General features: G+C 39.3%; 2 protein-coding genes across 3 annotated transcripts in view; one reads left to right on the top strand and one right to left on the bottom strand.

Moving 5' to 3' along the window:
* Positions 1 to 25,948, top strand: part of DLGAP1 (DLG associated protein 1) — a 434,783-nt gene that overhangs the window by 15,291 nt on the left and 393,544 nt on the right. The window lies entirely within an intron of this gene.
* Positions 5,669 to 25,948, bottom strand: part of LOC141923529 (uncharacterized) — a 28,110-nt gene continuing 7,830 nt past the window's right edge. Inside the window, exon 3 of the mRNA XM_074825319.1 lies at positions 5,669 to 5,739. Within this exon, the coding sequence (XP_074681420.1) occupies positions 5,669 to 5,739 (71 nt within the window). The remainder of the gene's footprint in view (positions 5,740 to 25,948) is intronic.

Below are 25,948 nucleotides of genomic sequence, written 5' to 3'. Positions count from 1 at the left end.
CTCCCTGCCCCTGTCTCATCTGTCTCCCCTAGCCTGACTACTTTGTCTCTTCATCTTGAATCATGTTCCTTCTGTGTGCACCATGCTTCTTTCTCCCTTTTTCTGCATTATGGAGAATGCTACCTTTGCCTTCTCTTCCATGCCTTCCATGAAGCATGGGTGGAGGATGGAAGGTGCTAGAAACAGAGTATATTTTTAGCTCATTTTTAGCATTCATGCCACTGTGCCCCACTGAAGAGCAGTAAAGAATGACAGAAAGGCTCTTGCTCACCTGTAGATTGAGGCACATTCAGTGGCTGATGCTGGGGGAACACGTTCTCTGGGACTGGGGTACAAAGAAATTTTCGTATAGCTTCTGATGTACTCCTGTTGGGTGAGGTGAAATGGCAACTTTCTAAGGCTGCCTTTTGATTATTTTATTATATTATTATATGTTATTATATTATTATATGTTATTATATGTTATTATTATTTCAAATATTTGATTATTTTCATAGCTTGGGTGGTTTTTCAGTTTGTAACTCAGATTATTTCACATTTTTTATTTGAACAAAATTAGCTGACTGATTAAATCAGATCTAAGATCTAGGCTGTCTACGGCAGTAGCTGGGGCTGAAGAGATGCGGGAATCGCCCTTTAAGGTGGATTTGCTGTTGGTAGGTGTGCTGCTGGGTTTGTGTGGTGGGGTTTTTGGTAGCAGGGGAGGGGGCTACAGTGGTGGTCCTCTGTGAGAAGCTTCTTGAAGCTCCCCCGACTCCAAATTGGACCTGCCTCTGTCCATGGCCGAGCCAATTAGTGACAGTGGCTGCGCCTCCACGAGAATTTACGTAAGAAGGGGAACCTGGGAGGAGGAGTGAGAGTTGTGAGGAGGAGTTCCAAGGAGGACGCCTATGCAAACATTGAGGTAAGTCGAAGAAAGGAGGAGAAGGGGGGAAAGTGCGCTGAAGCAGAGACCTGCCCCCCTGTATCCCAGAATAAAATGGCAGGCCACCCCCCCCTGCCCCCATGGAGGTCCACGGTGGAGCAGATGTTGGCCTGCGGTCTGTGGAGGACCCCACACTGGAGCAGGTGGCTGCACGCAAAGAAGGCTGGGACTCTGTGGGAAGAAGCAGCCACTGCTGTTGTAGTTTGGTGCTGGGAGCATTGCAACACGTGGGGGTAACCCACACTGGAGCAGCATGGAAATGGTTGCAGCCTGTGGGAAGGATTCACATCAGAGAAAGTTCATGGAGGACTGTCTTCTGTGAGAGGGGAACCATACTGGAGTAGAGGAAGAATGCAAGGTGTTTCTTCCCCCCCTGAGGAGGAAGAAGCAGCAGGACTGACAGCACCCCCCATTCCCTGCCCCCTCTACTGCTGAGGAGAGGGGAGGTAGAGGTAGTGGGAGCAAAGCTAAGCCTTGGAAAGGAGGGATGGGAGGAAGGTGTTTTTAAGATGTGGTAATGCTTCTCACAGTCCCACTCCGTCTGTTAAGTGTTGTTGCTAGTGTTTGTATTGAAGTGATGTTCTGGTTTTTCCTTCCCCTAACGACTCTGTCTTTTGCTTGTGACCATAATGGGTGAATCATCCCTCTCTGTCTTTATCTCGATTCCCAAGCGTTTTACGTTATTTTCCCTTCTGATTCCTGAGAGGGAAGGGGTGAGTGAACATCTGCGTGGTGCTTGGTTGCCCTCTGGACTCAAACCACGACACTAGGAGAGATTGTTTTACCAGGAACCCCTTGGTAGGGTATCACAGATGATGGCATGACTCTGCTGTGTCTCTGCCACTCCTGGGGAGCTGCTTACAAGGACAGTCCACAATTCAGGAGTGGATGGTGCTAACTGCTCACAGAAAACTTGCATCCAGAGATACTGCTGAAAAAGTGCTTTGATGAATATGGCAGGAGGGTGAACTTGTCCAGGAAGGGCAAAAGTTTTTGCATTATTGTTGACAGTAGTTATCAGGACTTTTGATACAAAAACTTTTTATGGCAGTGAGCCAAGAGACTGAGATCCTAACATAAAGCAATTAATTAGGATTGTTTGGGGAAAAGATTACAGAGGTGTTTTGTAAGAGCTCTTAGTCAGAAAGACAAAGATAACCTGAGAAATCAATTGACGTGCTCAGTTGCATATCCCAGTAAGTATTCCTGACAACAGAGATGTTGCTTTAGACATGATATGTACAATGCATACTCCATGAGATACCAGGAGGAAACTGCACTAGGTATTTCCACACCTTTAGGAGTAAACTGACCTTGTGACAGGAAACATTTGTAGTTCAAGAGAGGGTTCAGTGGATGGATTTTCTCTTTAAAAGAGAGTGCATAAATGTTACTAAATACTGTCATTTCTTGGTGGAATTGAATTGGAGAGACTGTAGGAGTGCCTGACATGGTAAAGAAGCAACTAAACTGCTTCCAGGTGCTGTGATACATGGTGGACTTAAACAGGGCAAATACATTCATCATGGGATGATATTACAGCTTCCAGTTTTTAGTTTTTTGATGCAGAAGGATAATCTTTTAGTTTTAATTCCTGCTAAAACTGTAGTGCTCGCTAAAACAGTGCTATCTTAAGGTTGTAGCAGTAGCTTCATTTCCTGATATACTGCCTCATTTTTCCAGTTTAAAATGTCTTTTGCCATATTTAGTTAATTTTCAGTATTTTTGTCCTAATAAATATGTATTTGCAATCTGCTTGAAATCCTTTTAAAGAATTTAAAGTTCTCCTTTTTCTTTAATCATCATTAGTAGTTGGACAGAAGCATTCATTAACTTCATTTGATCAGATCTTTGCTCCTTAATGCAATGAAATCAAATGTAATATAACATCAGCTTCTTTATATAGGGTGAGTAATGATATACAGAGATTGTTTTCACCCAAACAGAATGTAAATTTTTTTATTGTTTTAGCTTCTATTTTTCCATTGGAATGCTTCATACAAAAATTATGTACATTGCTCACATTTTAGAGGCCTCTTGATAGAAAGTACAGTTTATTCTGTTGCTAATAATAAACTCTTTTCCTTCCCATCTGCACTATAAAAATGTTATTAATCTTCAGTATCACCATATTTCTCAAATAATGTTCACAATTAAAATACTACTGTGATGGTGACACCAGTCTTTGTATTTTAGTGACTGAGAAAGTACTAGTGCTGTTTGTATGGTAATATTTCCCATGTTCTCAGATGACTATAGCTCTGGAACCTTCTGTGTTGTGTGTGGGAAACTATTTGTGCTTGTGGGTATTTTTAATGCTTATCTGTATTCTGCATTAGTATCACATCTTAGAGGCAACAGCTTCAGAAAAAATGCTCCTGCTCAGCTGATTCAGGAGATATTGCTGTCCCTCAGAGGAGATTAAATTAGGTCTTTTTGTTTAGGCTTTACTTGCATTTCTTTTTTCTGTAGTGCAGGAGAGGATATGGGTATTTTGCCTCTGTGGCCGGCAACCCGTTAAATGTACCTGATTGAAAGAGATGTTCCAAAGAAGAACCAGTCCCTGTCCAGTTAATTACAGCTTTGTAATGTGTCATTTATTTGTCTTACTGCAGCTTCTTGTTTTCTGCAGAGCTCAGAGGTTACTTCTTAATTTGTCTATTTTTATTAACTGAGGGTGTGGCACATTGCAATGGAGGGAAATCAGTATTCTTTGTTTTCCTTAATGTTAAAAATGTTGCATTAATAACCTCATATTTTACCAATATTATTTGATTATGAACCGATTTATAGAGGATTAAACTACACTCTTTCTGAGAATAAGTGGATTTTAAGATTCAGCAATTAATACAAAATTAATATGACAGACCCTAACATGGGTTTCAAACAGACCCAAATCAAGTACCTCTGTGATCATTTTGGTGGTTCCTTTGTGGTGCTGAAACTATTGTTCTTTCATAATCACATCTTGTTAAGGACCATAAATAAGTTAACACTGATCATTTTATATCAAAATAAACTTTGAATATTTAACACTGCTGTGTCTCTCATAGTTATGGGAGACTTCTGCAAAAATATTGGGTGAAAACTCCTGCATATTAAACAAGTGCATGGAAATTATGACCTACTTTCAGATCCTTTTTAGACAAATGATAAGATGGGAAAAATGCATTTTGAGCTAGTGTAGGAAAATGGTTTATTACAGTTTATCATTGCAGTAGCTGTATAATGATAAGGCTTGAGGAAAAATTGTATATGAAAACTTCAGAGATTTGCTGAAATTCAATGGATCCTAACTTGTCTGCCATTTGAAGCGATTATATCTGGCATTTGTTCCTGTAGACGTTTTTACGGGAATGCTTCAAGAAGCTTCATGAATGACTTGGGGTTTATATCTACTGCATGCAGAATCACACCAAGACTATATGGGTTATTTTCTACAAATGTATGTTATCAAACAGGTGACAGTACTGTTTCTTATATAAAGCATTTGACTCTTGGAAATAATTTTTGTGTTGATGTGGTTTGCATCTGATGACTTTTTAGACTTGGTAACATAGATTTGTGTTGTCAGCTGTGACCTAGATTAAAGCACACCAGAACAATATCACTTTCATTGCGGGTCACTGTGGCCAGAAGATGCTGCATTGGGAGCATTATATTTGGTAGCCAGAAGTTCATTAGTTCTCTTCTTTCTCTCACTCTGAGTGTGAAGATTTTATTTGCTTACACTCCTGAGGCATAGTCCTGAAAGGTTTTCTCCTCAGAGTTAGCAAGAGGAGCTCAGTTTATCTTGTGAATTATTGGATTAAATGTCAGAATGGGAGCTAGTCTCAGATACACTGCTCATTTGGGAAGGGACAGGTGGGCTCAGACTTCATACAGATACACAAATAGGTAATGGTTTTAAAATAAGCACAATAGTATATGACTCAAAATGCACATGCAATAAGTAACTGAGTGCATTATATCTGATTTTAGTGACCCTCTAAATTCACTCCTTATTAGACTATCTGAAATTTTATAATGAACAAAATGAAGTATGCAAATTTTATAACTTCAGTTTATGTTCCAAATTTGCATATGCATACATAAATTAAAGTTACAAAATCCACATACAGATAGACACATGCTGTCTCAATATCTGCAGACCTGTGCTTGGATAATTGGGGATTGTGTTGGGCCATAAAACTAAACAGAGTTTCCGTGCAACTCCAGGTATTTCTGTGGTGGTGCTCAGGAATATCATAGCTAATAAATCCATCTCCATTTTGTAAGTGGGAGGAGGCAAGAAAGGAGGTCAAATTCTGCTTTCTTTGATACATTGCAATTCTGTAAATTTTATCTATTTTTAGTTAATATTCATGTCATTGCAGTGCTACCTCTGAAGACTGGTTGGTATTGGTGCCTTCTTGTAGAAAACCATTATTCCTCTTGCCCTTTATTATCACTACCCTGTGAAGTTATATCAGTAAAAACAAAAATCCAATAAATTATGTGATAGATATGCATTTATATACTTGGACAAAAGACAGAATTGTGTTTTATATCATCATATATTTAATAATCAATGTACATGATGATTTTTTTTTTATTGTCAAACTACACTCCCTGAACCTTATCTTCTTGGCTTATTTAGGCCAGTGTTTAGAATATATTTCATCTTTCTAAAAACCTTGCTGGTCGCAATAGAATACACCGTACAGATGTTTTCACATATATAAATGACACTTTTCAGGGTGGTCATGGGCTCTCCGTGGCGGCTAGCAAGACAGTCAGCTGAATATTGTCTTCCTCTTTGCTGGTCAAGTGTCCTACAGGTAAGAGATACAAGGAAAGTTGTGGAGTTCTTTCATTAGCATAAATTTAGGTCATCAGTGTCCTCCTTGTGGGCCAGGACTTTGAGGTGTAAAAACAAATTTACTTCCCCATATCACTTCAGTAGGGGCCAGTCTTCTATTACACAAAACCCCACAGAATTTCTGTCTGATTAGGGTTTCCAAAAATTAACTAAGTTCACCTAAGATTCATCTGTATTTCATGTTTTACATCCGTGTTGCTTAATGAATACTAGGTGGTGTCTTCTTAGGGGACATATTTTCTTGATAAATTCTGTGTATAGCAATAGCCTGCAGTAGTCTTGTGAAGACCAGATTATTAGAAAGTTGGCAAAGTTTGTCTTCCTCCCTCATGTAAGTAGCAGATTTTGACTTAATATGTTTTTGTGCTAAGGAAACTGCTCCCTAGAGGTCTTTATGAGCTGCTGAACCAGAAATCTCCACTCCCTTTTGGGTAATAACCACTTATGACTTCATGCATTAAGGAGACATGCATCAAAATGTATTGACCTCAGAAGCCTATGTTGACTGAAGAATAATCAATAATCTACTTCAATATGTACTTAAAGCAAAAGTAAACCAAGTTGCTCAGTAAAACATAGAGGCAAATCAGTGAACATAAAGTTCCCCCACCACCAGCACTTGTGCCAAAAGCTTTGTTTTCTGCAAGTCTGGCTCTGAATCAGGGCATTACAAACAAAAATTTTCATAAGCCACATCACAGACCTAACTCCCTGGGAACTCTAAACGTCTCATAGGTAGATTCTGAATTTGGGAACAACTGTTTGATCTGTTACTGCCATGTTAGAGCTATCTGAAAGACTCTTACAAACAGCTGGTAAATTTTACCTGGAGTTTGTTAATGGACTCCTGAAATCTTAGTGAACCACCGAGGAATTTGGACTTGAATGTATATGATCAGACTGGATATAGCATGGGTTCAGAGAAACCTATTACTGTCCTCCAAGAAGCTAAACAAGATGAAGAGATATGCAGATCTGATCTCATTAGTTAAACATTGTTCCTGATATAAATATTGTTGACCTCTGAGGAGGTCTAAAAAAATAAAAGTGAGTTGTCGTGTGAATTCCCAAGCCATGCTTAACACCAGAATTTTACTTTCTTGGTAATATTACTAGTTATTATTATAAACAGAAAAGAATATCTATTGAAACAGAGCAAATAGCTTAACATTTTATAACATACCAGCACCTGGTGGCTACAGTTGTAGAGGTAGCTACTTTGCAACAGTGTAATAGATTTTTTTCTTTCTTGTTCATTTTTTGTTGTTATGTCAGTGCGTATTTGTTTTGAAGAGGGAAATAGCTAGAACAGTATTCTAGGGGTTTTTTTTTTGAAGTGTGGTATTTCATGTTATAATGTTTTATACTCCAGATATATTAAGCAGTTTGTGACTGACCCCAGTAACTTCACTGAAGCGTTTGATCATGCAGATCTACAAGTTTTTTTTAAGAAATAACTAACTAGTAACTGTCTATTTAATGTATAGGTGAGGTAAGGGAAGGAAAGTAAGAAAAATACAATTTTCATTGTTCCAGTGAAGTTTTTGCTTTGAGATCTCTATCTACAAATGTATCTTAAAAGAAAAATCCAAAGAAATTGCGTCTAAAGCATATCCTACTGTAATAGTTGGTCCTAATTTTTATTTCCCGATTCCCTTTTCCTGCTTAGGTTTATTGCTCACCCTCTTTTATTTAATTTTTCTTTTCTGAATAACTTTAAAATATTAATCAATCTAATGTTTGTGTTTTAAGTTAAATGATTCTCTTTGAGAAGGAAGGTACAAGTTTTATGTTTGAGGGGGTTTTTGTTTTGTTTGCTTGGTTTACATATCTGTGATCATATATTCCCTATATTTTGTGAATATTTTCATAGAGGGTGTTTTGACAAGTAGCAATAGACAAATTATGTTCTTTGTAAGGGAATGAGTACAGCCTTGAAAAGATGCTTTAGCAATCATTTCTTTTGTGGAGGAGGAAAGAATGATATGACAATTTATAAGGTGTGTGGTCTCCTCTTTGTTCCTATGGTTAATTCTAATTAAGGATGTTTCTTACATGTATCGTATGGATCAGCAATAAATAACATTTTATTCGCATGCCCTTAACAATATTAATAGTTTATGCATACACTGCTGCACTGTATAAAACCACTTAGAGGTCTTGGATCTGTGTTTATTCTGAAGGTACCAATGAGATATTGAGAAACAGTTGTAACATGGCTAAATGAAGTTGTGAGGTCAAGTGTGTCGTCCTTATTTAAGGTGAAAAAACATCTTATGGGGTGCTGGAGTGCATTTCTAATTTTTCCTAGTATTACAGAGTTCATCATGTCAATAACTATTTTTGATTGTCTGAACCATAGCACCTGCTAATAACACAAATTCTGCTAGATATTACATTTATAGTCTTTTGCATAGCTAATTTTTCTTTTTGCCCATGGCAATAATATGCAGTATCTTCATTAAATGTACTGACAGCTCCTTAAAGAGAAAATTATAAATTAATCATGCTGTAGACTTGCAAGAAGGAGCAGCATAGGTAAAAAGATGCTGTTAGATCAAAATCCTCTGGGGAGGGACAATAAAAGAAACTGTGTTGGTTGGTGAAGAGAGACCTACCTGAATACTCCAGAGACAGGATTCAGCATGGATAGAGATTCCTGTAGTGTTATGAGCAAAGATAAAACTCACTTGCAGAAATTCAGAGGTGGAGGTTGATAAATACTGTTATCAATGTGACAGCCTTAAATACTTTGCTCTATATTTGGCAAGTTGTGATTACTAGAGAAATTAATTTTATTTAAAAAAAAAAAAAAGTTGTAAAAACCGCGTTGAATTGAGTGTTCACAAGCTAATTCATTTTGACTTAATTAGAAGCATAAATGAAAATGTATTAGTAATATGTTTCAGGTCTTCCGTTTCAAAACAGAAAATTTAGAAGAACCGGGAAAAGCACATAGGGAAGGTGCTGGACAGAGGAATTCAGGGTTTGTTATGTGGGAGAGGAGCATGATTACTTTTATCATGGAAAAAGTTACCTGAAACTAGTGCCACAAGCAAAACCAGTAAGAGGTGTTTCCTGGTTTAACTGGGTGAAATGATCATTCTCCAGAAATAATTTAGAATTAGGGAGTCTGTTCCATTCCTTCTTGGCTAATCAACGAAGAAAACCATTAAAGGGTAGGATGAAAACCACTAAAAGCAAGGGTTAGTTAGATATCACAGGAGATGTTTTAACAAACAGCTGTTCAGCCAAAGGAACAGAAGAACACAAGGCATGAGAAATACTGAGGGAGGACTAAATAGAAATTTCATTATAGAGCTTTAGGTGTAGAGCTTAGGTGTAGACTGAAAGGTATATTAACATTCTGTTTCTTTTATCAGTAAGGATGATCAGCTGACTATGAGAGCAAAAGTGAAGCATAACCGATTAAATGTTAGTGACTACAAGATGTATGTCAATGTCTATGTCTATCAGTTGGAATGATGTCTTATGGGGGTTATGGAATGACTGCTGATACTCTTCCCCTTTACTTAAATAATATGAGCAATGCAAGACCTTTATTTTGACTTAACAGTCAGTAAATACTTAGATAAAAATATTGCTGGAGAGAACAATTAGAAATGTGGAGGTAAATAAAGTCGCATGGAATTTTGTATGGACTTGACAGAGACAGATATTGTCAAACAAACTCTACCTCTAAAAAAATGATGAGTGAAGTGTTTAATGCAAAAAAGCACGGCAGATATAATCAATATGAACTTTAATAAAACACTTATTATGGTGCTAAATGAGAAATTATTTATTGAAACATGAATAGTGAGGAACTGCGAGACGGAAAAGATATCGGGCAAGGGAGAGACTACTGACTAAGGTGAAAGGAGAGGTAATGGTTAGGGGGAAATTTGTGTTTGTCAAAGATGTCTTCAGATCTTTAGTATTTCACTGTTGACCCTGGCATAAAATGTAGGAGTATGCCAGGGAATGAGTCAGTGTCTTGGAGATAGCTACAGTTCAGAGGACAACTGGATTTGCAGAAATGGGAAGAAGTTTAGCTTTACAAAGTGCAAGAGATCAGTGTCCAAGCATGCAAGTGCTTGGTGGATAAGTCAGATAATTTCTGTTTACAGTTGGGAATTCGTTGTTTGAGAGAGAAATCTAGGTAGCTGGCTGAGTACAGAATGACTATGAAGGCTCATAATCATGGTTCGGATGTAGATGAATGCCATTTGTCACACAGAACATGGAAAGACAGATTTCCTTAGATGTAGGCCAAGTATGGTGTTTGCCTTAGAAGCCAGTATGCAGAGGTGGTGGGTGCTGGTATGCCTGCACTGAAGGCTGGCCATTACTACAGCTCTGCTTGCCACATATGCATCTGAGTTACCTGTCCCAGAGCTGCCTGTTCTCAGAGCAGCAGTCCAGAAGGCACAGGGAGGAGAGGCTGGGATGCAATCTCTGACTGACAAGTAGCTGCTGCTGAAGGGAGGAAGGACACCTTAGAAGGAAGGTAGGGTTTATACCCGAGCAGGCAGAGATGAGAGAGGTGGGTGGGCTCCAGTGCCATCTGTGAAGATGAACCTTCTGTCACCTCTGTCTGCCCTCAAGGCTTTATTTACTCCATGTTCTCAGTTATTCCTTCTTCCCAAGGAAATCACTACATTCCCACCAATAATACTTCCCCCAGAGATTGCCAAACCCTGCAGCTTTCCTGTAGTCTTGGTTATTATCTTCACTCCCCTGGAAATTTAGAATCCCTTTCACGCTCACCACTTGTGCTGGTGAAATCTCCATGACCCCTGCCACATCCTCATGGCTGTAAAGCTGGGTTTTACCTGCATGATGAGAACACTTCTATAGGTATGTTGGTGATAAAAGGAAGGCTAGGAAACATGTCGGCCCTCTCCAGAAGGAAGCAGGAGATTCGGTTACCTGGGATATGGAGAAGGCTGAGGTAATTTTTTGCCTCAGTCTTCACTGGCAAGTGCTTCAGCCACACTGCCTGAGACACAGAAGGCAAAGGCAGGGGCTGGGAGAATGAAGAGCCACCCACTGTAGAAGGTCAGGTTCGAGACCATCTAAGGAACCTGAAGATGCACGAGTCCATGGGACTTGATTAGATGCATCCAAGGGTCCTGGGGGAACTGGTGGTTGAAATGGCTAAGCTACTATCCATCATGTTTGAGAAGTTGTGGCAGTCCAGTGAAGTTCCCGCTGACTGGAAAAGGGGAAACATAACCCCCATTTTTAAAAACGGAAATAGAGAGGACCCAGGGAACTACAGGCCAGTGAGGCTCACCTCTGTGCCCAATAAGATCATGGAGTGGATTGTCCTGGAAAGTATGCTAGGGCACATGGAAAATAAGGAGGTGATTGTTGACAGCCAGCATGGCTTCCCAAAAGTCAAATCATGCCTGACGAATTTGGTGGCCTTCTATGACGGGGTTACAGCATTGGTGGATAAGGGAAGAGCAACTGACGTCATCTACCTGGACTTGTGCAAAGCATTTGACACCATCCCACATGACATCCTAAATTGGAGAGACACAAATTTGATGGATCGACCACTTGGTGGATAAGGAATTGGTTGGATTGTTGCACTCAAAGAGTTGCGATCAATGGCTTGATGTCCAAGTGGAGAGCAGTGACGAGTGACGTTCCTCAGGGGTCGGTATTGGGACTGGTGCTGTTTTAACATCTTTGTTGGCAACATGAACAGAGGGATTGAATGCACCCTCAGTGAGTTTGTTGCTGACACCAAGCTGTGTGGTGCGGTTGGCACTGGAGGGAAGGGATGTGTCCTGGTTTAGCTAGGATAGGGTTAAGTTTCCCCAGCAGTGGGGGGAAGCTCTAACCGGGTTATTCAATACCATGCTGACATCACCTCCTGGTGCCCAATCACGGGAGAGTCGGTGAGCTCGAGTGTTATGCGATCTCTCTGCTCTCACTGCTGTATTGGTAGATATCTTGCTCTGTTCATTGTTATTACTGTTATTGTTATTGTTTGTTTTGTTGCTGTTGCACTGTTGTATTAAACCTCTCCTTATCTCAGCCCTGGGGCTTTGTATTTCACTCCCTTTGTGGGGGAGGGACAGCGGCCGCGTGGTCTCAGACCCCGGCAGGACCTAAACCACCACAGGATGGCATGCAGAGCGACCTGGACAGACTTGAGAGGTGGGCCCATGCAAACGTCATGAAATTCAACAAGGCCAAGTATGAGTCAGGGCAATCTCAAGCACAAATAGACGCTGGGTGATGAGTGGATTGAGAGCAGCCCTGCAGAGAAAGACTTGGGGATATCGGTGGATGGAAAACTGACTGTGAGCCAGCAGTGTGTACTCACAGCCCAGAAAGCCAACCGTATCCTGGGTTGCATCAAGAGAAATGTGGCCAGCAGGTCAAGGGAGATGATTCTCCCCTTCTACTCTGCTCTTGTGAGACCCCACCTGGAGTTCTGTGTCCAGCTCTGAGACCTTGTAATGGTCTTCCAGTGCTTAAAGTGGACCTACAGGAAAGATGGGGAGGGACTCTTTATTAGGGAGTATAATGATAGGATGAGGGGTGATGGTTTTAAACCGAGAGTAGATACAGATTAGGTATAAGGAAGAAATTCTTTCCTGTGAGGATGGTGAGACACTGGAACAGGTTTCCCAGAGAAGTTGTGGATGTCCCCACCCTGGAAGTGTTCAAGGCCAGGCTGGATGGGGCTTTGAGAAACATGGTCTAGTGGAAGGTGCTCATGGCAGGGGGGTTGGAACTAGATGATCTTTAAGGTCCCTTCCAACCCAAACCATTCTATGATTCTCTGACATGGAAGGGTGTGCTAGTTGTGTCTGGGTTTGAGTTGATTTTCTTCATGGTAGCTATTATGGGACTATGTTTTAAATATGTGCTGGAAACAGTGTTTCAGGGATGTTTTTGTTACTGCTGAGCAGTGCTTACACAGAGTCAAGGCCTTTTCTGCTTCTCATCCCACCCCACCAGCGAGTAAACTGGGGGTGCACCAGATGTTGGGAGGGGACACAGCCAGGACAGCTGACCCCAACTGACCAAAGGGATATCCCAGACCATATGATGTCATGTTCAGCATATAAAGCTGGTGGAAGAAGAAGGAAGGGGGGACATTCGGAGTGATGGCGTTTGTCTTCCCAAGTAGCTGTTACACATGATGGAGCCCTGCTTCCCTGGAGATGGCTGAACACCTGCCTGCCCATGGGAAGTGGTGAATGAATTCCTTGTTTTGCTTTGCTTGCGTGCATGACTTTTGCTTTACCTATTAAACTGCCTTTATCTCAGCCTATGAGTTTTCTCACTTTTACTCTTCTGATTCTCTCCCCCATCCCACCAGGGGGAGTGAGTGGGTGTCTGCATGGGGCTTAATTGCCATCTGGGGTTAAACCGTGACAGTGGGGGAAAAGCATAAATTTTATTGCAAAATATTAGTGTTAGATTTTATATGAAATACTGTGTAAAACTCTGGTTACCCATTGGAGAAAGAAAGTTCACATGTGGGGAAAGGCCACATAAAAGGTTGGGAGAATATTTTGTATGACTGAAAAAATTGAGATGCTTTTAAGGCTGGAAGGTGACAAAATGGCTCTTTATATTTGTGTAAGGAACGGAACTGAACACCAGGGAGGGAACAATGATTTGAGTGTTGGTATACACACAGATGACCCACCCATGGATAGTTATGGGCTGGAAACCAGAGAAAATTGTATTTCCAGTAACAGGAGGTTTAGAAAAATAGTCCAAGAATAGTTTCCAGGTGAAAATTGCTAAGTTTATCTAAGGGCTTATATGTTGTGGTTATGTGTGATAATGAGGGAGAATTCTTTGTGAACCTGGAGGCTTTTCCTATCTAATAGAGAAAGACTTTTGTAATACATTCATATAGCAGATATTAATGATTTTGTAGAGTTAGTTCTCAGTCTCAAGAGCATCCTTAAGAGTGGAATTTATTTCCTTTTTTTGTATAACAGAGCTTTTTCAGAAATGTCATGTGGTTTCCCAGGTTTTTCTTTACTTTCTGAATTGCTCTTATGCAGTTTTTCAGAATACACTCACGTACCAGATTAACTTAAGAAAATTGATCTTCCAGATGTCCGTGATGAAGTATATTATGAAAGATTAACATGCTTGAATTGTTGTAACAGGGGCAGAAATGAAGGAAGGTAATGCTGTAGAGGAAGCACAACAAACTGAGTGAAGGAAGAACAACAGAAGGATCAGTGGGATAGAGGAATTCAATCTGTTATAGAGAAGCACCTGGACTTTCAGTCTTATGTGAACTAAGCTTCTGCGTATTCTCACAGTTGTTATCTGTAGGTACCATACTTCGGCAATAAAACACAGGCTTCATATATGTCCTACCCTCAATTTTAAGATTAAACATGTGGTAAATTTTTGTCTACTTTGATTTCAGTGGGAGTCTTCCTTTAGTTTTTCAGTGGAATCTGGTTTGGGGACTGTGATGTGAGAAACCATTGCATTTTAAAGCATACACAGGAGGCAAACCAATTTAGGTCGGTGTCCATAGGTATGATGTTTCACATCCATATGTAAAATTTGTCAGTGTAATATCTGTTTTTAAAGCCTGAATTCTATTACATCTTTAAATTCACCAACTCAGAAATATTTTATGCAACATTTTATCCCTGAGTACCAAGTTACAGACTGTGAACTGCAGGATCTGCGGTGAAATACCAACAGTTTAACTAGGATATGCCAATAGCTATTATAAGCTTGTTCTGGGCTTCCAAGTAATAAACTATGATATTCGTACAGTAAACGTATAATTTATAAGTAAATGTATATCTATAGTAGACTTTTAGAAATGTATTAACTTTAGTTAATCAAAAAGATATTTTTCTCTTTGGTATTTGTGCAGATAAACCTACTATTGAATGTACTTAATCTGAACTGTTTATTATTGAATGCTTTCTATTTCTAAGGGCCAAATGTTGCAGTCTTTAGGGAAAATACTAATTCACTTCACTGGGAGTTTAGGTTGGATGAATGACATGGGATTTGCCCATAAAAGCCAAATGAATCTATACCTACATTAAGCTTTAACAAATATTTCTCTGTTCTGATAAAGAGCTGCCTCTCTACAGTCTGAATTTAGTCCCTTTCCAGACTGCAGTGCTTGTCTATCAAAATATTTTTTCATTATGAACATTTCTTGCTATGTTTTATTCCCTTTATTGTAATTCAGTTTTAATTTAACATTGTAGTGCAACGTATGAACGGTTCACTTAGTCCCACTATTCTCACTCCTATAGTTGGCCATGGTGAAATGCCTATGCTAGCATATGAGAACAGGTGAAGTATATAGTAATGCTTTCTGTGAGATATACCTTCAAGCTTCCTGACTCGGGAAAACTCGGAAAAAAAATCTGAAGATTTTCTTGACAAGATTCTCTGTTGTGAATTTTTCTTTACAATTGTTTCAAATTTGCTAATGACTATGGCGCTAAAAATATACACAAGCAACAGTCAGTCCTACCTATGAGGTCTTTAACATTTACATCATAGAGAACAATTCATGCATATATTATGTGGCCCATCATAATCTCTTTGACAGTTTTTCACGTGCGGGCTGAAGACAGTTTTACAGTTTTTCTTCAGAAAAATAAAACCAGAAAATATTACATTAAAAAAAAAGAGATTAAAACCTCTCCAGGCTGTATTACATCTTTATAAAATCTCTCCTGTTTAGAAACTGCAGTGTGACATTGTATCATTGCACCTTGAGTTACAGATAGACTTTGAGTCATGCACACAGATGCATCTTGATATATAATGCTTCTCTTCTTGAGGAAGTATTAGCAAGAGCACCTTAATTCAGTCATGTGCATAGAGCTGACCAGCACAGTCCCATACCCTTCCAAGGGTATAATCCAGGTTATCACAGAAATGCATTGCTGATGTTTTTTTACCCTAAGAAGTGATTTTTCACCTGCTTTCTTAATAAGAAAGAAGGGTGTTGTGTGCTGGGGCTTAAGAGGTACACACAGTTAAGGTGCTGGCATTTTGACAGCTGGCTTTTCAGATCAGATCAGTCACCTGAAAAATCTTGGTTACTTCATCTTTCAAACCTAATGTAAATCTGTTACTGTAAGCTTTCTTGCTCCTTACTTTTGAGCAGTTTCATTTTTAACATCATCACTTGCCTCTTTTGAATCAAGATGCTGCTTGTCACTCCAAGGGTAAAGGATGGAAAAGTGGGTAATGGTCATCAGGCATTCAGTCTGTTAGAAGGAGGAGCTGAGCTCCATCTTTTGGAATTGAGATCCGTTCTGAAAAGCTAACATCTTCTTCATTTGACAATCCTAATGTGTTTTCTCTTGCCTCTCCATCCTCCATGCCACATATGTTTCCCTATGCATTTAAACTGTGTGCTTTGCTCAGAGACTGCATCTTGCCTCTATTATGTTGATCCTGATGGGAAAAATTGCTTTGCTGTCCTTCAAATCACCAGCAATTGCACTTGACACTTGCATTCCTTGCTGAGTAGATCAATGTGGCTCTAGTTGTGCAGGATGTAGTCTACTTCTGTATGGAGTGTAATCCAGTCCACTGACTGAAGCAGACCTTTAAAAGAGAAGTATGTGAGATAGTTGAATGCAATAAAATAAAAAAACAGATATGCAAGATACAATCCTCTTTTTATTTCTATTTAATTTTCCAAGCATTTAGAGCATAAACTATGTATTTGCTTCATGACAATATCAGTTTCAGTAGCTTACTGAAAAATACAAATAAAATGGCAATTCCCTTGGGAGCCATTAGCTTTGTGCAAATTCATGAAGCTGTGAAAGTAACAACATACTCTTAAAACTTGTACATGAAATGCATCAAACTAAAACATATATGCATCCAAGATTCAAAACATATTCAAATGAAGTATATGATTTGGGGGGCAGCAGTATTTTTGATATATGTGTTAGTAATATTTATTCTGTCATGTTCCTACTCATAACTTAATAATTGACTTTTTTGGCATCAAAGAAATACGGAAAATCTTTAGTCATTCCATCCAGTGTAGGGCTATAGTGGACAGAGGCATGTTGTACGTTGTGTGTGTGGCTGACCTTAAGTGTGGTGTTAAACCTGAAGACTGTTCTGAGAAACCAATGAGAGTCATCAAGGGGCTGAAACATTCTCTCCTCTCACATATTTCTTAGATATCCTTGCCAAACCTGTGCCAAATATGGCTTCTTCTCTTGGATAACTCTTCTAACACAGAATCATCTAGGTTGGAAAGGACCTTGAAGATCATCTAGTCCAACTGTTAACCTAGCACTGACAGTTCCCAACTAGACCATATCCCTCAGCGCTAAGTCGACCCGACTCTTAAACACCTCCAGGGATGGGGACTCCACCACCTCCTTGGGCAGCCCATTCCAACACCTAACAACCCGTTCTGTAAAGAAATACTTCCTAATATCCAGTCTAAACCTTCCCTGGCGCAACTTGAGGCCATTCCCTCTTGTCCTATCGCTTATTACTTGGTTAAAGAGACTCATCCCCAGCTCTCTGCAACCTCCTTTCAGGTAGCTGTAGAGGGCGATGAGGTCTCCCCTCAGCCTCCTCTTCTCCAGACTAAACAACCCCAGTTCCCTCAGCTGCTCCTCGTACAACATGTGCTCCAGACCCTTCACCAGCTTCGTTGCCCTTCTCTGGACACGCTCAAGTAATTCAATGTCCTTTTTGTAGAGAGGGGCCCAAAACAACGCAGTAATCGAGGTGCGGCCTCACCAGTGCCGAGTACAGGGGTAAGATCACTTCCCTGTCCCTGCTGGCCACGCTATTGCTGATACAAGCCAGGATACCATTGGCCTTCTTGGCCACCTGGGCACACTGCTGGCTCATGTTCAGCCGGCTGTCAATCAACACCCCCAGGTCCCTCTCTGACTGGCAGCTCTCCAGCCACTCCTCCCCAAGCCTGTAGCGCTGCTGGGGGTTGTTGTGGCCAAAGTGCAGCACCCGGCATTTGGCCTTATTGAAACTCCTACAGTTGGCCTTAGCCCATCGCTCCAGCCTGTCCAGATCTCTCTGCAGAGCCCCCCGACCCTCGAGCAGACCAACACTCCCACCCAACCTGGTGTCATCTGCAAACTTACTGAGGGTGCCCTTGATCCCCTTGTCTAGATCATCAATAAAGATGTTAAACAGGAGTGGCCCCAAAACCGAGCCCTGGGGGACACCACTCGTGACCGGCCGCCAACTGGATTTAACTCCGTTCACCACAACTCTCTGGGCCCGGCCATCCAGACAGTTTTTTACCCAGCAGAGCGTGTGCCCATCCAAGCCTCGAGCAGCCAGTTTTGCCAGGAGAATGCTGTGGGAAACGGTGTCAAAGGCCTTACTAAAGTCAAGGTAGACAACATCCACAGCCTTTCCCTCATCCAATAAGCAGGTCGCCCTGTCATAGAAAGAGATCAGGTTTGTGAAGCAGGACCTGCCTTTCATAAACCCATGCTGACTGGGCCTGATCATCTGGTTGTCCCGCATGTGTTGTATGATGGTACTCAAGATGATCTGCTCCATCAGCTTCCCAGGCACCGACATCAAGCTGACAGGCCTGTAATTTCCTGGATCATCCTTCCAACCCTTCTTATAGATGGGCGTCACATTGGCCAATTTCCAGTCTGTCAGGACCTCCCCGATCAGCCAGGATTGCTGGTAAATGATGGAAAGCGGCTTGGCAAGCACCCCAGCCAGCTCCTTCAGCACCCTCGGGTGTATCCCATCCGGTCCCATAGACTTGTGTGTGTCTATGTGATGCAGCAGGTCACTGACTGTCTGCTCCTGGAATGTGGGGGGGTCGTTCTCCCAGTCTCTGTCCTCTGGCTGAGGAGGCTGGATTCCCTCAATACAACTAGTCTTGCTATTAAAGACTGAGGCAAAGAAGGCATTAAGCACCTCAGCCTTTTCCTCATCACTTGTTACCATGTTTCCTCCTGCATCTGGCAGGGGATAGAGGCTCTCACTGGTCTTTCTTTTACTTCTGACATACTTATAGAAACATTTCCTGTTGTCTTTGATTGCTGAAGCCAGATTAATTGCCTTTTTTTTTTTTTTAAATAATAATAAAAAAAATTTAGAAGGCCACTAGGCTGCTCAGGCTCTCCTGCAGGTCCCTTTTACATGTCAAATAATTTCAGAAAATACTTTTTTTCTGTTTTATTCATTGACTTTGCTCTGTTGGGACCCTGACAGAAAGTATACCCCTAAGTTACACATGAAGAAGAAATGGAAAAGGAAAGGCTTCCTCTTTCCCCTAAAATGAAAGCGACTCCTTAGCCCTGGGGTCTCCCAAGGTGCCAAACTGGGCTCCAGTCTGGAAGCTGCCTACAGGAAGGGAACACATTTGATAGCACAGGGTTTGGACACCTTGCCAGTAATGACAGATATTAACAATCTCCCATCTAAAAAGCTCATATCCAGAGTTCCTTTTGCTTTGTGTACATATTCATACTGTGATTTTATCTGTATATAAACATATGAAGTGTACAAGTATCCCATTAACACAGGATGTAAACCTTCAGTAGTTTCTATGCTGTGAAGTTCAGAGGTTAGACAGGTGTAACTTAGCAACACTGCTAGGACTTTTAAAAATCAATCCTGAATATATGAATTATGTCAGATTATAGGACTAAATCTTCCTATGGAATCATAACATTTTCAGTTTATCTTGACAAGCTATGTTCTTAACTTTCTTAGTTTACAGTACCATGCAAGGGTTTATATTTTCATGTCTGTTCTAGAAGAATCTGTCCTGCACAGTATGTGCTCAGCAAGCTTGAAGTGTGATTTATAGATACTTTTCTTGATCCACAGGCAGCAAAGTTATAGATCTTGCTTATATGCTGTGGACTTGAGTACAAAAAAATATGTTGGAGACCTCCTTTTGCTTGAGGTTTTTATGCCCTAGTGAACATTTCTCCCACCCCCTGAGATTTCAGAGTAGGCTTTGCTTGTGTGGTTAAAGTAATGCCTGTTTTTAATCTTCTCATTTTAATACCTGTTTTAGTTACCACTCTAATTTTAAGCACTACTACTGAGGTGCTTAATTGCTTGACTTTCTTATAATAACCTGTAAATGCAGTAGTCAGTACTGTTGCCTTCCATTTTAACAGAAGTTACTATTGCCCATTGACAAAGCAAAGACACTGGCGCTTTGATACTACCACTGTCTTTAGTGGCTGTGAGCTCCCTTTCTGCCTCAGGGTTCTTAATTTACTCGATTTTGACACCTCAGTGAACAGCAGAACTCAGTCAGAATAAGCCTTTTGGATACCATGTAAGAAGCCAGCTCATTTGAATTTGGGGGATATTTTGCATTGTGTGTTTTAATTTTCTGCTTTAAATAGTTTTCTGCTTAAAAACAGCTGGAGGGAATCAGGTTAGAAAAGGGGGGAAAAAAAAAAAAATACCTCTGAGCTGAGACCAAAGGCAGAAAATCGTCTGTTGGAAAGGAACATTTTTCTGCAGCTGTGAGAATGTGAGGCAGTGCAGCAAAATAACTGTCCTGACAGAATATGAACTCTAAAAGGTTTTGGTGTGTGATGCATCCTTCTGACTCATGTTAGTCCAGCGCATACCACTACTGCTGACATGATGTAAAAGTGTTTCTCATCTTCTTGTCCTGCCTGCTGAATGTTTCTGGAGAGTAGCTAAGTGCTTTTAACTCACTGTGTTCCAGAATCAAATTCCCTTCTGAGTGTGCGTGTTTAATAAATATATAATCTGCGTATCTTGAAAGTGTGTGCTCTAATGTTAACTGAAACTCCATAAGGGCTGCAATCCTTTTGTATGCAAAATATATTGAAATCAGTAGGAAGAGAGTGTGGCCTGGTGAGTTGAGTAATTTGCAATCTTATATGTTAAATGCCAACACTGAGTTTTTTCTGGTTTGCCCATTGAAATTAATAGAAGCTAGATATCCAGATCCCTTATATGACTTTGAAAAACTGTTTTCACTGTCTCTTTAAAGAAAAAGTTTGTTGTCAAGTGAAGCCACTAGGTTCAATATTACTTTGGTGTTTCTATTTTGTACTGATTGTGAACTGTAAGCTAATATGAGCAGTAAAGGGTTGCTGGTATATAAAGCTTTATTTTTGTATGTTCAGTATTTTATTAAAATTTGTGTAAAACTTTAAGATGCAGTTGCTCCCATTGACTCCATGGACTTTTTTTTTGTCAGTTTGATTAAATTTGAAGCATCCAAATTATTACAATTTAAAGCATGCAGAGCATTTCAATATACTACAAATTCTGTTTTCCTGCTTTATAAATATGCATTATATTTTTATGGAGTTGTAAATAAAAATGTTAATCTTACAGAAGATGATGACTTCTAAACCAGATTGGTATCTCAATATTATCCTCCTAAGTAATATTTTCTCCCAGTTAGCTTGGGTTTTGCCTATGTGAGAGGTATCTCACATCTAGCATTTAAAGTGAGAAGTGACTTAGCTGAAGGATTTTATTTCCTTTGTCAAATTCTACTATTGTGTTGATTGTGTAGGTTTTCTGAACTGAAATACATGACAAATTAATAAAGACAAATACTGGTTCAGGTCATCTTTGACAACAGACTGTTAGCAGTCTGAAGTATCATGTGTTTGGGAGGCCTGTCCTATAGACAGAGCTTTTATCTCCTACTGATGTGAGTGAGAACTGAGAATTTTTGGGACCTACCATGAGATGCTCAGCACAATGTCACATCCCAAATGAATATGGACCTACTCAACTAGTAGACCTGAGGCCTTCATACCAAAAGAGTCTATGCTAATCTATAGATGCATGGTGTCAAATTAATTCTTTACATATTTGTTTTAAATCAAAAGTCAAATGATTCTGACCGCTGCTGTCACAGACTTGTTTGTTTTTCAAATCAGGATGTATTAATCATAGCATGAGAAAATTTTAAAGTTGTTTCAAAATATTTTTATTATTCTGATGAAGTTTTAAAGAAGCAGGTTGCTCGGCAACGTCTAGAAAAGTTGTTCTAATTTCTCCCTAATGCATACTATAGCAATAGGATAAATTATCAATTATGTGGAAGAAAAAAAAATAAGCCAAGTCAAACAATAAAATGTTTAATTTTCACTCTTCCTTTTAGAATTGCATGGGTTTGCAAAAAAGAAAAGTTCACTCTTTTTCACATCTCCTCTATGCCATTGCCATGTAATTTTTATTTACCCATAATTAAGGTTAGAGGAGAAAAAAATTCTATCAGGTCTTGATTTCAGGCATGTTTTGATTTGTTGGACGTTTAATTGATTTCTAATGGAGTTGAGATTGAGCAAATGAAGATGTGGGAATCTCAACTTTAAGCTGAAGAATTTTGAGTTCATAGCTGAAGGCTGGTAGATGAGTATCCTCCCTCTGTGGGTAGAGGTAAAGGGGAAATGTAACACAAACTGACAAATTGGTTACATAGATACTTCAAATAAAAAAAATCAACGGGAAGATCAGGATCTAGATATAATGTATTTCTAGGGTATGCTAGACCCTGCAGCAAAACACAGTCAATCTTTGGATTAATAAGAGCTGAACCTGAGCTTTCTGTACTGTTTTCTGTTTTCCTTTAGCCTCGGCTTTTATCAAATAAGCCATTTATTATGTCAAATGGAACTTCTTGAATCCCATCTTCTGTCTGGCAAAGCATACCTTAAACTGTGTTCAAAATAACAGAAAGGCCGTGACAAATAGCAAACAATCCTTGAACGTTGACAGAAGTCCTGACACCTAGCAAAACTGTCTTGCCAAATGCATCTTCCAAGCCACTACCTTTTAACAGATGTGAAAATGCTGCAGTCTTGTATGTTTTCATATTCTAGTGTAGATTATGAGTAGTATATATGTCTTCACCATGAAGTTATAGAGACTATGTTAAAGTGCTATGAAAATGTAAAATAATTTGGATGAATAACCGAACATGGATTTAATTCAGAAACCCTTAGGGGTATATTCTCATTTCAGTGAGAGGTGGTTTATCCTTAATGAGAGGCTTATGCATAGCTGTCTGTGCAATGAGATGAGAATACACTCAAAACTTCTTAAACACTAGAGCTACAAATAATCTATTTAGAGGTTTTGTAGTCAAAAGAGCTGGAATTTTAAAAGTAACTAGTTAGCCCTTATTTGCATAAGAAAATTAGCTGAAATTCAAGTCTCAGAGGAAACTTCAAAGGGCTTTGTCACCTCTATTACATGCTATCTGATCAAATTGTACATGAAGGCAAATAGCTTGATGGTTTTTTGTATTTAAATCTTGCAAAGCACACTTTATAAAAATGGGGTTTTTTTAAGAATCTTGTTGGTAAAGAAAATTGTTTCAGGTGGCATTTTTTTTCTGAGTGAAATTGATCATGATTACATTGCAAACCTATCTTTACCAGATGTTGATCATTGTTCTTTTAAATGCAAATGACCATTGTTCTTTTAAATGTAAATTGCTACTTGTATCTTATTTTAGTTAGACTCTTCCTCTTAGTGAGTCTATTTGTTCTCAAATAACAATTTTTATTTCATAAAGTTTCATGCATAAAACCTAAGATGTCTGACTTGTATTACAGAAAAATATATTCTGAAATTATTTTACTGGTTATGAAAATGTCAGGTTTGTAAGAGAACATGATCCTTTTCACAGGTGCATGCTCTAGAAAGTAGGTTGCAGCTCCTCTGGTTCTGAATGGGCTAGTTGTAATGTTACTCCTTATCCACAAAAAGTCTCGGTGTACCTCTTATACGAACAAGGCAGGTGTCGGTTGTGTTTGGGCAATTGTGCATCATACGGCAAGGGGTGTCAACTCCTTATTTTGCATTCAAGGACACTTTATGCTAATTAAGCTGGCATTTTAACAGTACCTTCTGATGCCTTGATCTGAACTCAACCTCAGAAAACAAACACATGGATGAGTTCTCACTCAGAGTTTCAGGTACAGATTTACTAGGGGAATGTTCTGGTTAATTTTACTGGGTTTTGTAATAGACTGTTAATGCTTCTTTCCTCTCAGAATAGATAAAGAATCAACAAAGGGGCATATGGACTTACTATTAGTGTGGTCCCTTCTTTGGCTCAGACTTAATCAAATTCTTATCTGCCATATGGGGTAAATCCAAAGGAGATCCACACCAAATTACCCTGGATTTGCATAGCTGTAGCTACAGTCACAGTGTGCCTCTTTGAGTCTCAGAAAGATGCTGGGTTTTGCTTCTGTCTGTATTCAAAGTGGAGTTTTAGAGTAGAAGGAAAATGCTAGGTCAAGATCATAGTGGAGATAGTAGAGGAGAACAGGTTTACAACATAAGAGCATGTGCCAAAAATAACTACTAGCAACACAGGAGAAAATATATTTTGAAATGTCGTGTAGGAGCATCAGTACTTTAACAGCTGGTTATTGCTTGTGCCCACATGCAGTGTTTAAAATAACTGCAGTGTGTGTGCTGAATTTTTTTACACATTAGGTTGATCAGGAGAGTGGTTTGATGACTTTGTTCGCAGTTTAAACCAGACTATGCAGGTCTCATCCTTTACATATTCAGTTATGTAAGATGATGTTGCATGAATTTTCAGGTAACAATAAATACAGTCACTTTTATTGTTGCATAAAATGTACAATGTTAAAGATACAGATTTTAAACATTCCTAAATTTTTTACTTTTTATTGATTAGTAGTAGCTAAGTGGATGTAACTACTTTTACAATTTACCTGACAAGAGAAATTATTTTTTTTTATCTGGAGATCATAGGCAAATAATGTATTTCTTATCAGTTAAGGTAGAACTCATGTTGATTTCAGAACTAGGAAGAATGCTCAGCACTTTAGAAAATCCTCCAGGTTCATACAAGGAAATCTACTGCTGACTTCAGATATTCCTTACTTCAGTTGCTCTGAAAGGTTGTTGCTGAGAATAATAATTTTAATAGTCATATTCCCTTTTGAATCAAATTTAGGAAAGTTTGTGAAGTTACACATTTTTTTCTGCTTATTTAGGCAGCAGACACTGAATTTAAGTATGTGCTTAAATGCAGTCATGCAGTTTAAAATATCACATGCCTTTAACAGGAATTGACTTATTTTGAACTTCTCTCTTTTTTTTTTTTTTTTTTTTTTGTAGAGGGAGGTGCTACTATAAAAATAGCAGCAAAAAATTGAGAAGTGAAGTGAATCAGTTCTGGCTATAAAGTAGGTTCAAGGATTTTGGGCACTTCGTTGAAAGGTGCAAACAACAGTCCATAAAGAGCAAAATTCTCCATCCTGAGATTGCCTCTGAGCTGTTGGGGTTGCTTCTGACAGGTTAATGTGTGCATGTTGTCATTAGTTCTTGAACTACAAAGCAACAAGGCACATGGCTGTAGAGAGTAAAGCTCTGAAGAGCTTCAGCCCCGGATCTAGACCCTCTTCATCAACACTGTAGAAAAGATTCATTTTAAATGCTGACATGTATTGGAGCCCAGACAGAAGCCAGACCATGTGAGGCATCCCACTGACTTCAGTTTTGCTTTGAGGGAGAGCACTTGCAAGTTCATAGAAGTGACCTGAATTGCCGTATCTGAAATGATTCTTGTTCTGTAATGATTCAGCTGTATCAGTTAAAGCTGAGACTTACTTGCAACTTGAGACAATCTCCACTCCTGTTATGTTTTATACCCAGATAATCATACATGAGGGAGAAAATATGTTCTTTTAATAAAAGTTTTTGTGAGGGCTCTCAAACTAAAAAAGTCACCAAAGGCTGATCCCATGCAATTGCAGTAGACTGTAAAGCACCCGTAAAATAATTTGTGGTTCAGTTCTCAGATAGACATGCATGAAACTAGCTGATACCTGTGACACAGATCAGGAGTGACTGTCTATTTCTAATTTGTTTTTAAACAATTCCACAACCTATTTAGAAATCTTTTCCCTTCCTTACAATTTTAGCTATACTGGTAACTGAAATTTGTGAAAAAGCTAAGCTTCCATCTTTGTTTTCACTGTAAGCGTGACTATCTGTAGGTTTCCTTGGCTAATACATGATGAACTTAACCTTAGTTTGCTGTCTTCAAGTCTTAAGGTAGATGCTTTCTTTATTAGCTGGAGCTGCCAAAATACATTATTACTTTTCTTTGATGCACTCTGTTGTCAGGCAGAAACAGA

Source organism: Strix aluco, chromosome 1 (assembly GCF_031877795.1).
Source record: "Strix aluco isolate bStrAlu1 chromosome 1, bStrAlu1.hap1, whole genome shotgun sequence".
Taxonomy (NCBI): Eukaryota; Metazoa; Chordata; class Aves; order Strigiformes; family Strigidae; genus Strix; species Strix aluco.
This window is presented reverse-complemented; position numbering and strand designations above follow the sequence as displayed.